This window comes from Fusarium tjaetaba, assembly GCF_013396195.1.
Source record: "Fusarium tjaetaba strain NRRL 66243 chromosome Unknown NRRL66243_c0000201, whole genome shotgun sequence".
Classification (NCBI taxonomy): domain Eukaryota; kingdom Fungi; phylum Ascomycota; class Sordariomycetes; order Hypocreales; family Nectriaceae; genus Fusarium; species Fusarium tjaetaba.
This window is the reverse complement of record NW_023501397.1, coordinates 46177-59387: the sequence shown is the minus strand read 5'-3', so window position 1 is coordinate 59387 and position 13211 is coordinate 46177. Positions and strand designations below refer to the sequence as shown.

General features: G+C 49.2%; 4 protein-coding genes across 4 annotated transcripts; 2 read left to right on the top strand and 2 right to left on the bottom strand.

Annotated features, from left to right (window-relative positions):
- Window positions 1–1538, bottom strand: FTJAE_9055 (uncharacterized protein; the record flags this gene model as incomplete). The annotated part of the gene is made up of 2 exons (XM_037355936.1): window positions 1–1261; window positions 1329–1538. Coding segments are annotated over 2 exons (1471 nt in total), but the record flags the coding sequence as incomplete, so codon positions are not given.
- Window positions 1539–4259: 2721 nt separating this feature from the next.
- On the top strand, window positions 4260–7122 carry FTJAE_9054 (DNA excision repair ERCC-4; the record flags this gene model as incomplete). Its single annotated transcript, XM_037355935.1, has 2 exons — window positions 4260–4307; window positions 4357–7122. 2 exons carry the CDS (start codon window positions 4260–4262, stop codon window positions 7120–7122), a joined length of 2814 nt encoding a protein of 937 aa, XP_037203887.1.
- A 1919-nt stretch (window positions 7123–9041) lies between these two features.
- Window positions 9042–10656, bottom strand: FTJAE_9053 (mitochondrial inner membrane magnesium transporter mrs2; the record flags this gene model as incomplete). The annotated part of the gene is made up of 4 exons (XM_037355934.1): window positions 9042–9438; window positions 9496–10124; window positions 10191–10519; window positions 10593–10656. The coding sequence occupies 4 exons, from the start codon at window positions 10654–10656 to the stop codon at window positions 9042–9044; spliced, it is 1419 nt and encodes a 472-aa protein (XP_037203886.1).
- Window positions 10657–11438: 782 nt separating this feature from the next.
- FTJAE_9052 (uncharacterized protein) lies at window positions 11439–12544 on the top strand (the record flags this gene model as incomplete). The annotated part of the gene is made up of 2 exons (XM_037355933.1): window positions 11439–11837; window positions 11894–12544. The coding sequence occupies 2 exons, from the start codon at window positions 11439–11441 to the stop codon at window positions 12542–12544; spliced, it is 1050 nt and encodes a 349-aa protein (XP_037203885.1).
- Between the last annotated feature and the right edge of the window lie 667 nt (window positions 12545–13211).

The following is a 13211-nucleotide window of genomic DNA, read 5'->3' as shown; positions in this document are numbered from 1 at the left end:
GTGGAGGAGGTGCACCATTTGTTGACGTTGGTGGTAGCGGAGGAGGTGGAGGAGCACTTGTCGCCGGTAAGGGAGGTGGAGCAGGAGGGTGATTGTTGGCTGCTGGAGGAGGAGGAACAGGCCGGGAGCTTGGAGGCGGCAGTGGTGGAGCTGAAGAAGCCGGTACTTTGGGAGGCAGAGGAGGAGGAAGAGCTGCAGGCACAGGGTGGTTATCGGCCGGTCGAGGTGGAGGAGGAGGAGGAACAGGCCCACGGCTAGGTGTTGGTGGGGGTACCCTTGAACCAGGAAAGGGAGGAGGAACTCCGAATCTGTGACTCTCATTCTTCTGTGTTTCTATAGGAGTCTTGGCCGGTCGAGGAGGAGGGGGAGGTCCAGGAGTGGGCGTAGCTGGAACAGCCCTTGGAGGATCTTGACGTGCGAATTTGCCAGCGTCGGCCAACGGTGGAGGGACGCCAAACTTGGGTCGAGGAGGTGACGGCGCTCGTTCAGGCGCAGCATCCTTCGCCGGAGATTCGGCTTTGCCCGACCGTCTCGGGGCTGGAGGAGGTGGGGGGCCGCCTTTTCTCGGAGCCGGGGGCGCTGGAGGACCGTCTGACTGCGGTCGACTACCGGGCGGCGGTGGCGGCGGAGGCGCTCGAGAGCCTCTTCCTTCATTACCGTTCGCAGTTGGGGTTGGCGAGGGTGCTTTCGCTGCTGGAGGAGGTGGCGGTGTCGAATGAGGCTGATTGGCCTTCTGTTGTTCTTCTCTCAGGAAGTCGACAATAAACTCTTGATTTTCTTTGATGAAGTCGTCCGTCAAACCCTTGTCTTGAAGATCTGCGCCAAAGTGCTCGCGCCACAGAGGATCGAACGCATCTAAGAGTGCAAATTCAGAAGGTCTTGAGCCATTGAGATTCGGAGTTGAGTTGACAACATGATGCTGGATGGAGTTATGTGGCATCCGGGGAGACTCCGGAGGAGTCGGAGCTGTGTGCTGAGAGCTGATATGAGTCGAATGGCGATGTCCGAATAGCCCTCCCAACAGGCCATGCTTATGGGCTGGCTGGGCACCTCCACCGAAGGGTGTCGCCTTTGTAGCTCGGCTTGCGTTCTTCTCTCGCTCATCCATCTTCTTCTTGAACTGTTTGGCCTCCTTTTCGTCGACGAAGCTCAGACCAGCGAGGCATTCTTCGAGTTCGAAGGTATGGAAAAAGGTTCGGTCTTGGTTATAGTTCCACGTATCGAAAATCTCCTGGTCCCAGATAACTCCTCGATTGGAAGGCTGAACAAGTTAGCATGTGGTGGTTAGGTGTGGTGGAAGCAATTTGGATATTGGATCGTGGACATACCGAAATATCCACCATCTTGATCCAGTATGTATTTCCGACCAGATCGTTCACGAGCGCAACGGCTCCCTGTAGTCCGGTGTATGTCCATTTTGAGCGATTGGGATATGCTACGTAGAGCCTGGCCACAGCAACGGCCTGAATCTTGTTGGACTGCTTGGGGATGAACCGCTTTACGGTATCCTTATCATCGTCGTTAAGAATAGATGGCATTGTGGCGGCGCAATCGAGTATTGATTACCGTAGCAGTGTCGTGCAATCGGATATGCCAGAGAAACAGTAACGAAGGATATGAGCCAAAGGTAAGATGAGTTCGTCGGTTGTCGCCTGGACTGGACGCGCGGAGTGGCGCTTGTCTGGTCTCTCCTCTTGCAACGTCTCGTCAGAATCGCTTGGCGCTCGCGTGAGGCAACCGAAATCTTGGGGTATGGGAGGTGCAAGCTCTTGTCGCCGGATAGATATATATGACCAAGAGAGTGTGCGAGCAGCGCCCGAGCTTTCGGGCTTGAGTGGAAAGGATTCTCTCTCGGATGGCGTAGGTGAGCACGGATGGTCGTCGCACGTCAAAAGGTGTTCGTCGACCGTGGGGAACAGGAACCAGACTGGGCCAGCGGTCGGTTGGGATGATGTGTGAAGAGCCAGACAGAGCCCAGTCCGCAGCGAGAGAAGTGAGCACCAGCCACAGGCTAGAACCCTTGCAGAAGCACCCGACACCTACCTACCTAACTTACTGTACCACAGCCACTTTGAGTACTAACTGTACTGTAGTTCTCGGGGCGGGGCAACCTAGATACGCCTACGTCTTGACAAGTTTGCTTTTTGGTGGGCGGGAGGGAATTGGAAGCTCAAGGTAGTATGCTAGATACATAGTGATGGTTTTATGGCGATAATTGTGACTGTGACATGCAACGCAAGCGGTCAACTTGCAATGAACCAGGTACCTATCGAAATGGATGGTTCACCGCTTCAGCCACTTTACCAGGTTCTAGAAATTTCGCCTGGCCAGTCAACTGTTGGGCAGCCAGAGTTTAGCAGCCTAGGTGTCTTAGTAGATACCTGGGTTAGTAGATAACTGCAGTCGCCTAAGGTAGTGGAGTATTTAGGGGCATCTAGGTAGGCTGTTGAACCTGATTGATGTGTTACGAAGATGATGTGCCAGCTATCGACTAACTAGTAACAACGGAACATCTTGGGAGGCAGCGAGAACAATTTTTCACATGCCTCTAAGTGTATGGAAATATATATGTTCTGATATAACTTCGAGTCTTCATCAACCCCGAGTCTTGCTTGTCTCGGCTCCAAATCTAGTATACTAACAACGATGAGGGGCAGATATTGGATGGCTGCGTGTCAGCAGGGGATTCCGAGGCTGCCATTGGCCAGTGCCATGATACCAGCATGAGACTACGATTAGCAATCGTCACGTTCCAATGCAAGTCGTGACAAAATTTCTCGAGTGTTTGTATAAATAAATCGTAAAGTAACCCAGTCCCAAGTCCACGTGTAGTCATACAGTCATGTCAACAAAGCGACTTCTGCCACAGAAGTCAACCGCTTATTTCTTGTTCAGAGCCTCCATCTTGGCCTTGCGCTCCTCCTTGGTACCCTCTTCTTGGGGCATATCTTTGGGTACGGCGGGTCCGGGGTGAGCGTTGAAAGCAGAGACCTTGTCCTTGGCCTCATCTTTGATGGGTTGGATGGAGAATTGCTTCTCGCCCTGTAAGAAAATGGTCAGTGTTGGGTTCAGTAACCAAGGCTCCAGTACAAGGGAGTCAACTCACCTCCTTCTGTTGCTCGGTGCCAGTCATTCTGAGAGTTGTTTTGGTGATTTGCTTAAGAAAGTTAAGGGTTCTTGTTGTGATGTAGTTTCTTTGTTGGGTTGATTCGAGAGCTTGTGGCTAAGTACTCAATCATAGGTCGTCAACGTCCTTTTGTAGTTCGCTGGCCCGCCCATAACATGAGGCGATGACGTCGTCTTCTCTGACTAGACTACCTAAGTAGGTACATAAGACCATTCTGTGGCGCATGTTACGACAACCAGAAACGCAAACTCTTTAGGGGAGTGTCACAAGAGGATGTATACAACTTCTCATTGGCCCCGTCTTCCCAAAAACCGCCGACTGTTGAGATCACTGCATAGCTAGGTGCTATCTAGGACACTGCAGGATCTTGAACAATGACGTGGAGATGGTGGTTATGGTGTGCACAATGTGTGTAAGTGGGTATCGCTAATAAGAAAATCAAGGACGAATACCTTGGTAGGTAGGTATCACAACTTGGCCAGCTTGGTCTCAGGAATGCGAAACAGAGAAAAGGGGTGTATTAGCTACACTGGCAGAGTCATGCGCCCATTTGTGATGTCTGGAGAGTTCCAAGAATTCAAAGGGTTTAAGCTGTATTCATCTTATCATGACTTCTAAAATAGAGGGACTGCCATGGTCCTTGTACTCTAACGAACAATCAGCTGCATACAATTGCAATATTTTGCAGTAGCTTTACCAGCATGCCATTCCCGATATGTGACACGGTCTCTTAATATAAAACAGATAACATAGAGTCAGAAACCAGCCCATGGTTAGAGGTAAATCTCAAATGGCGGGGTGACACTGTCGCTGGTATGAGACAGGCCGACGAACATGATCAGCACAACATATTGATATCATATGTAATAATTACAAGTAAATAAAAAGTTTAAAAAATAACCTGCAGCAAATTCTTTTCATTTTGTCTAAGAAACCATCTATAATTACCAACCAACATTCATTCATTTCCATCATGGCCGCTCCGTCTTATGCATGCAACTTACACATTCCCCGCCATGGCTCTAGCTCCCCACTAAGATCTTCAATACATCATTCACGACTATAGTAGCTTGTCATTTTATCAACCCCCTTCAACACATCGTCTGTCAACACCAATATTTGGGTGGCCCGCATGTCTGCAAGCAATGCTCCCCAGCCAGTGAAGCTTTCACTCCCACTCGTAGGTTTGTCCATGACTTTCAAGGATGATCCCTCGCTCATTGATTTAGGAATACCAACAGACTCTGTTCCAGGAGCTTCGTGCTGAAGATGAGCTTGTCGTTATCGCACGCGGCCTGGGGCTGATGCGCCTTGTCAACAATCTCCTCCATTCGTATGACGCCGGCGGAAACAATTTAATTGTTGTAGTCGCCGCTGATGATCGAGAAAATGGCTGGATTGGTGAAGCATTGGCCGAACATGCAGCCATCAGCATGTCCCCGAAAGCGCGTGGCCTGACAGTCGTCAACACAGACTTTCAAAGCGTCGGCGCAAGGGAAAAGATGTACTCTGGAGGCGGAATCTTCAGCATCACATCGCGTATTCTAGTGGTGGACCTTCTCACAGGTTTGCTGAATCCTGAATCAATTACAGGGCTTGTTGTTCTTCATGCCGATCGCGTTGTCGCAACATCCCTCGAGGCCTTCATCTTGAGAGTTTATCGTCAAAAGAACAAGGTTGGGTTCTTGAAAGCCTTTTCGGATAACCCCGATCCCTTCACCACTGGCTTCTCACCCTTGGCTACTATGATGAGGAACCTCTTTCTGCGTAAAGCCTCGCTCTGGCCTCGATTCCACGTCACAGTCGCGCAATCTCTGGAAGGAAAGAAGAAGGCCGAAGTTATCGAGCTCGAAGTCCCTATGACAGACTCGATGCGTGAGATCCAAACCGCCATCATGGAATGTGTTGAAGTCAGCATTCACGAGCTCAAGAAAGGTAACAGTGGCCTGGAAATGGACGATTGGAACCTCGACAGCGCTCTTCTCAAGAACTTTGACATCATGGTTCGGAGACAGTTGGATCCCAACTGGCACCGCGTGAGCTGGAAGACGAAACAGATTGTGAACGACTTGACTGTTCTCAGAACCATGCTCAACTCCATTCTGGCATATGATGCTGTTTCGTTCCTTCAGCATTTGGATACCATTCATGCCGCTCACTCCCCTCCTCCAGGATCAACCCGGCAAACCCAATCACCGTGGCTCTTCCTTGATGCTGCTCAGACCATTTTCGACACGGCAAGACGAAGAGTATATTCCGCCAGTGCCAAGGATGCGGCTCGGGAAGATAACATCGACTCTCTAAGGCCTGTTCTCGAAGAGCTACCCAAATGGGCGCTTTTGGCTGAGGTGCTGGAGGAAATTGATCGTGATCTGTACTTTGAACCTCCAGTTCGAGACGATTCCAACGGCACCATCCTGATCATGTGCTCAAATACCGATACTTGCAGACAGTTGCGAGACTTCTTACAGACCATGCACGTCAAGCCCAAGACGGAGAAACGATCAAGCGAGGACGATGAAGATGAAGACAAGCCCTCTGCAGCTTTCATGATGCGAAGGCGATTGAGGAACTACTTGAAATGGAAGAGACAATTTGCTCAGGTCAGCGCCACTCTCTTTTCCGAAAACCAGAAGGCTCTGAATGGAGCCACGGACACTCGTCCCGGTTTCGCAGGGTCAAGAGGTGGAAAGACTCCTGCAAACAAACGACGACGAGTGCGAGGCGGAGGAAATGCCGGCGTAAGCATGGGTCGTGCTGAGAATGGCAGTATCATGCAGTACATTGAGAAACCGGGAGAAGTTGCCGATCTCATGGCCGAGGTACAGATTACAGAAGAGGAGGCACAGCAGAAAGAAGACGTTGTAGCAGATCCGCTCGACAACATGGAGGAGTACTTCAAACTATACGATATGCAGGATCTCGTCGTCATCCACGCATATGATGGAGATCAGGACGAGCATGTCCTTGAGGAAACCAAGCCACGATACATAATTATGTATGAGCCAGACGCCGCCTTTATTCGCCGAGTTGAAGTCTACCGATCATCGCATAACGACAGGAACGTGAGGGTATACTTTATGTACTACGGTGGCTCGGTGGAGGAACAGAAATACCTGTCATCTGTTCGGCGAGAGAAGGATGCATTTACGAAACTCATCAAGGAGAGGGCAAGCATGTCCCTTGTCATGACCGTGGACCCAGCTGAGGATCCTGAAGAGGCTTTTCTCCGTACCGTCAACACACGTATTGCTGGTGGTGGAAGGCTTGCAGCAACAGCTGAGCCGCCACGTGTTGTGGTAGACGTGCGAGAATTCCGTTCCTCTCTACCATCTCTCCTCCACGGCCGCTCTATGGTCATTGTACCATGCATGCTCACAGTTGGTGATTACATTTTATCGCCAAATATCTGTGTAGAACGGAAATCTATCAGTGATCTGATCTCGTCGTTCAAGGATGGCCGACTCTACAGTCAAGCCGAGACTATGTTTCAGTACTATAAAAGCGTGATGCTGCTCATCGAGTTTGACCAGAACAAGTCCTTCACTCTGGAGCCATTTGCCGATTTATCTGGAAGCTTGAACAGTGTCGCTCCGACCAACATGTCGTCCGACTTACAATCCAAGTTAGTATTATTGACACTGGCGTTTCCAAAGTTGCGCATCATCTGGTCTTCGTCTCCGTACCAGACGGCCGAGATCTTTGAATCCCTAAAGACTCAGGAGGAAGAGCCTGATCCGATAGCCGCTGTCAGGGCTGGCTTGGATAAGGATACAAGGGCCGAGGAGCAAGCCTTCAATCAGGAGCCCCAGGATATGCTTGCCATCGTGCCAGGCGTGACTCCACAAAACATCAAGAATCTGGTGCTCAAGACTGAGAGTATTCGTGAAGTTGCCAACATGACGGTCCAAGAACTGGCACCTTTGGTCGGCACAACGGCTGGACGACAGATTCATGGATTCTTTAACCGCAACGTCATGGAAGAGGACGACTAATCTCAAGCCAATGCTAAAACGATGTACAGATACCGCAGGATGAATCAGGATAAGAGAGGAGTAAAACAATAAACCATATACGTTAATTCGGTTACCGTCCATCACCCTCATCTTAGGGAGCAAGAAAATATAAGACTTGGAAAGAGGATACTAAAATAAACTTAGGCAATTTAGTCTAAGTTTAGGTGTCCTTACTAAGTCTTTTCAATACTATCTAGGATAAAGACGTTAGGTTTTCTTGGCCCCCTGGCCTTGTCACCAACTGCAATCAAAGTGTAATATTACCAATGGAATTCAAATTGTGCACTAGCGGAATGTTACAAGATTGAAGATTTTGCTAAAAATCGTAAGGATTGGGTATCCTAATGCTGACAGATGAATATCAAAGAAATCAGAAGAGTAAACGGCCGTAGCAAACTCCTCCGCAAACTAACATAGCTCTCCCCACCTCCCTATCCTTTATCAAATTGGTATCACAAAGAAGTTCGTTCTGGTGTTTTATCGTCTAAACCCTCGTCGTCCTCATGTGAGAGCCTCCCCGGCGCTTCGCTCGGCCTCCCTTCGAACCACAATAGCCGCAGGTCAAAAATCGGACCAGAATAGCGCAAAAACTAACCACTCCGTTGACGATGGCGGTCAAAATTCTACCAATTCCACTAATAATAGCCATGATGACATCCCCAATTGTCTGGAGGCATGACCGGATCTGTTGGAGAGACTTGTTAGCGATGTGGTTCAAAGTGAGGCTGATAGAGTGGGGTGGAGGAGACAACAGCGCGACTGGGGAGGGGCAACGACAGTAGTAAGCGAGTGGAAGAAGGTAGAGACTGAGTCAGAGTGGAAGAAAGAAACAAGAAATTGGGTTGGTGGTGGATGGGTTGAGTTTGGCGTGTAGACCAATATCATATGTTCCTCCTGGAGAGAATGGAGCGTGACTTACGCAAGACATAATACCGCCCATTGTGAATATTTGTAGTAGGTGATGTAGGTGCTTTGTGTGTGTGTTTGGTTGGTTGTGATTGATGAGCTCTTAGACAAGGCTGAGATTTCTGTTGTAGATCTGGAGTTGGTGTTGTGAAAGATGAAAGTTTATTCGAGGTCACGTCCTTATATATCCGAAATTTGTTGTGCTGGCCATCGCGCCTGCTGCATGTTTTTTTCTCTTTCTTTTTCTTGGATCATACCTTCCTCCGTCATGTTTATTTCCTGACGTCAGTTTGCGATCTCCGATTCCCCTCATGACCCAGCCACCAGCCACACTAACGGCTGTGGCTAAATGACAGGTCATCATTGATTGGCTGCAGCATCATGATGACGTTCCTAATGTGGCTACTGCTCCAAGAAAAACAAGGCCTGTCATGTCTTATTGCCGCTGTAGCCCGTTGCGGGTTTGTTTGAGGTTACGTTCGACGTCAGGGCAATCAATTGTTGGAGACGATTCCCTGCAAAATGACTCGGCTGATTTTCCCTTCCCAGCCGCCATTGACCAGGACCAGGCTTTGATTAAACGAGGACTCATGGAGGGCTAAAGAGGACTCTTTTCTGACGTCACACTGTCATGATGAGATCAATCGATAGGGCGTGGGTGTCACCACGACGATCGAGACCCCTAAGATGGACAAAATGGAGGAATCTGGACTTTCTTGGCCTTGTGCTGGTGGCCTCATTGGTCGTCATATTTACGATGTGCCATTAAGGTCCGAGATTGCTGTGTTTTCACGGAGGGTGATGCCTGTCAGGATGTGTGTGTGCTGTCCGCATTTGGGTATCTTTCGCTTCAACTCCAACCTCATTGAGATGAGTAGGTATCTAGTAGTTTCCAGAAACATCTAGTTTATACACGTGGCTGAATCCGTGCCACTGAGCCAGGGAATCTAATATGGCAATAACATAGTGGAGGTCTGTCTGAACGAAAAAAATCATGCAAACCACTTCTTCTTTTGCGATACGGCCTTCTGCATGTTGATTCGCCGCAACATTTCGCGGTTCCTGTTATCAAGGAGCCCCAGCGCCGAGCGATCATCGGGAAAATAGGCCTGCCCGCGGGGGATCCGCGGTCGCTCGTCATCCATCATCTTGATGCGCTGCACGCGGCGCAGCTTTGTTAGGCCATACCAGCATACGATAAGCGAGAAGACGACTGAGACACCAGTGACGCCAGCGAAACCCCAGTTTGTCTCCTCGATAAAGTTCTCCAAGTTCATGCCGTAGAGACCAGCAAGGAACGTTCCCATGGCTAGGCCTAGCGTCCCAACGCTGAATTTGAGATCAAGCAACATGAGAGCGTTTCGATTGGCGTCCAGAATTGCACGAACGCTACATTTGCGAGTGAGTAATATGATCAGCTTTAAGTCAAGGGTAAGGGTTCCTTACATTTCCTCCGTGTTTCGGATGCCCGAGACAAGGTTGCCGGCTTCTTGCACGATTTCGTCAGTCAGCTTGTGATAAGACTCCAAAAGCATCTCAACCTCCGTGTGGTCATCCTCTCCCCTGTAAAGATCATGTGTTTTCTCCGTCAAGTACATGGCAGAGAGATCATCGTCGGCTTCGAGGAGGTCTTCGATGGCATCCCGAACCAACTTTGCTTTTTGCTCAAAGGTGCTCACTCGCTTGGATAGAATAAGGAGCATTCTGAGCTTGCTTCGATCAATATCATCCTCCAGCTCGCTAAGAATATGCATGACCGGCTCCCGCACCGCCTCGAAATCAGCTTCAAGTTCAGACGTCACTGAGGTCAACACCGCTTCCAATGCCCGGAACTCATATGGCAGAGCGCCTGATGCCTGTGTATTCTTCTGTTGTAGTTTGCCCTGCAAGTCGTACATGAAGGCCGATTGGGGGTACGATGTTTTTGAGCCGTAAATATCGAATAGAAGCACTCGGTCATGTTTGATCAGGACCTTGAGATGGAGTAGGTTTAGCAAAATGGCCGAAGGGCGAATAAGGATGTGAGGCAAGTTTGACGAGTCAATCTTTCGCAAATCACGAGGCAACAAGCCGAACTTGAAAACATCCATTGTTAGTTGTTATATCCTTGACATCTTTCCTTACGGCCGGGACACCCGTACCTTTGCAATAAGTTCAGTCTTCTTGAATTCTCCATCAACAAGAATGACGTTCCCATGCTCGTCGACTTCCGTGCATCGCAGTCGAGGCTCGGATGCAGCTTTGGCCGCAAGTGTTCGCCGGTTGTTGAAGATTGACGAGCCATCAGCATATTCGTCGTGATTTGGGAGATCGTCTGGCTTCAAGTCTTTATTATCCTTCCTTCCTGCGAATTTGAGGAATCGTTCCCATGTTGGTGGGTTCTCTGGGTTTGGATCTTGCCCTTTGAATAACTTGCGCGCACCTCGACTGGTGCTGAAGCAGCGTTGGGCCGTCCAGGGCTGATGACAATCTTGAAATTTCCGTGAGGTGGGATCTCTTTGGAAGAGTGTTGGTTTGGATACGGTCACTGATCTCTGGCATACCATTCCCAAGGTTGTGAATTGTTTCCGCGTCGTAATAGTATCTAGTGTTCGTGCGCGACAGCATGGAACTGGTGTGGTCATCGAGGTTCGGTCATGGTTTGCGTTCGAGAAAGCCCTCTTGGACTGACACCGAAGGAATCGCAGGAGGTTTCGAGATGGAACCGGAAGACACAGGGCTGACTGCATCACTGGGAGTCCGTATCACGTCGGCATTGGTAAGGTATTGGATATGTGCGGCGTCTCTTGTTGAGGACAGGCTCTAAGGTAGGCTAGGTTATCGATGATATCAAGAAAAGTCGATGTCGAAAAAGACGCCTTAGTCATCGGGACCAAGCCACTGGTTCTGGCGGGTCTCAGATGGTGCACAGGCCATATTCAGTTAGTTACCTTAACTTATTACCTTGGACTTGGGATCTGTCCAATATGCCGAGAGGAATTGTTCTTTAAACAATCACAAATTTGTAGATTCTTTGCCCTACCTACGTAGATGTGACTAATTGAGTACCTCCTGTCTTGATCGGATAAATATTTAAATTTAGCTCTTGTTGGCGCTATGAATTCACGCCTCCGCCTTGATTGCCGACGGCCCTTTGAATCTTCGAAATATGGCAATTTTTCTCTTGCAAAATGTTCCTCCCAACAACTTTTTTATAGGTCGACTGTTGCAGGACCAGCACCTCAATGGTCAACGGCCGATATTTTCTTTTTTCGAGAGGGCATGTATTTGGGTTGCCAACTCGAGCCATAGACGATTCTCTAAAGCTCACATCGGCCTCAAGTAATTCATGCCATTGAGGCTCGTCCATCTCAGCAGCATCACTCTCAGATCCTGTATAAACTTGCGCCATGGGCCTTACGCCTATACGTATTCGAAGCAAGCGGAAATTTCCATCGAGAGACAAACCGTCCCCTCGGCAAACTATCGCATCTCTCCCTGACGAAAATATCAACCCCCCCAAGAGAATGAAGCGTTCACTATCAAATGTCCTTGCCTCTCGATCTACGCGTTGGAGGCCGGCTATTCAGGCTCTTCCGGCCGAAATCTTGGAGAGTATATTCCTTTACAGCGCCAATGTTGCGCTTCCCCGGTCCGCGCCGATCATAGGATCAAAGCTGTCTGGGCGGGCTACTCTCATCAGGTTCATCATATGGGCATTCCAAGATACTTGGGAACAATCGTTCGGTGACCCTGAGAAGTTTGCTGCACTAGATAAGAATCATGTATCTGGCAATTGGCAACTCCAGGTTTGTCAACACCATCATACTTCGGAATATTTCACCGTCTAATATTGTTGGTTTAGTCAACCATATTGTGCCTACCTTGGATCACGGCAGAATTCATTCTCCAGGCGCAGCAGACCTGGGTAGAAAAGTACGCCAGAGACCAACATTATCGTCATTATCTTCCTCAGTTGGATGATGACGGTGATCCCTTTATTTATGGACACGGCCATGATTTCGAAGGTGGCGTGGGGCACTTCAACTCACAGCAGTGTTTTGAAGCTGATTATCAGGAGGTTCTGTCTTGGAAACCTTTCGAAAGGGTTGGATCATGGGGTGGCTGTGATGTTCACCCAAAGGTGCGCATTCCTACATCCCTCATCACCGGTCCATGGGACGAAAAGAACCTACGCCTCCTGTTCTGGCTCCGCAGGGGTGGGCTAGTTTATGGCCTGGAAGAGCATGATAGATCGTGGGAGATTCAGCTGGACTGTCTTCGCAACGCATTTATCGACGCACCGGAGCCTAACGCCTTCATCACAAATCTGATCGATCTCACTGCACTGTGTCAGGGTCTACCGAGAGATGTTGCCAGAGAGCAAAGAAGACGTATTGATCAACGGCTGAAATGGGGTGCTGATAGTGTCATCTCGAAGGAGATACTTCGACAGGTCTATGGAACAATAGGGATTTTCCACGATGGCTTTGGCACTTCAAGCTCCCAGAAATAAACGGCTGGTAGTCTTGTTTCTCGGCCAAAGAGACAGCACTGCCTCCCGGTTGTTCCGTTCCCCTCATGTCCAAATCTGCACCCGCAAGAATCGGGTAAGCACTGTCACTTCGAGCTACCACATTCAGCTCGCCGACATATATCATAACCTAGTTGGCTTCAGCCAATGTCAGAGTCAGGGCAGTGAATGTTGCGCACTAGTGTTCAGCAGGATTCGTGTGAACTCATAATGGCTCATCGTACATCCTATCACCAGCACAAAACCGGACGCCCTTGAGGCTTGTCAGGCCTGGCGGTTGCGAGACCATCACATCTCAAAATAAGGAATCAAGTTCACCATGATTAGACGTATGTTGTGTATTTAATAGGCCTTCCTAGATTAATCGGGATACGCCCCTTGTGATAGAATGTCACCAGGCTTCATACGATTCGAGTCTTGAATGAAAGGGCCAGATGTCGTGGAACGCCTTAACACCATGAATAAGAAACGAAGCGTAAGAGAACAACAAGGGCAGAATATCACGACAAGACTTACTTCATAGCAAACTTACCTCCAATGTCGCATTGCCTATGAAAGACTTCTTTCATCTCCACCTCAGCCAACGGCCTCTCTTGTTTGTAGCACTAAACTTCACGATGTTCCCCTAGCGATAACAACCACAGCCCAG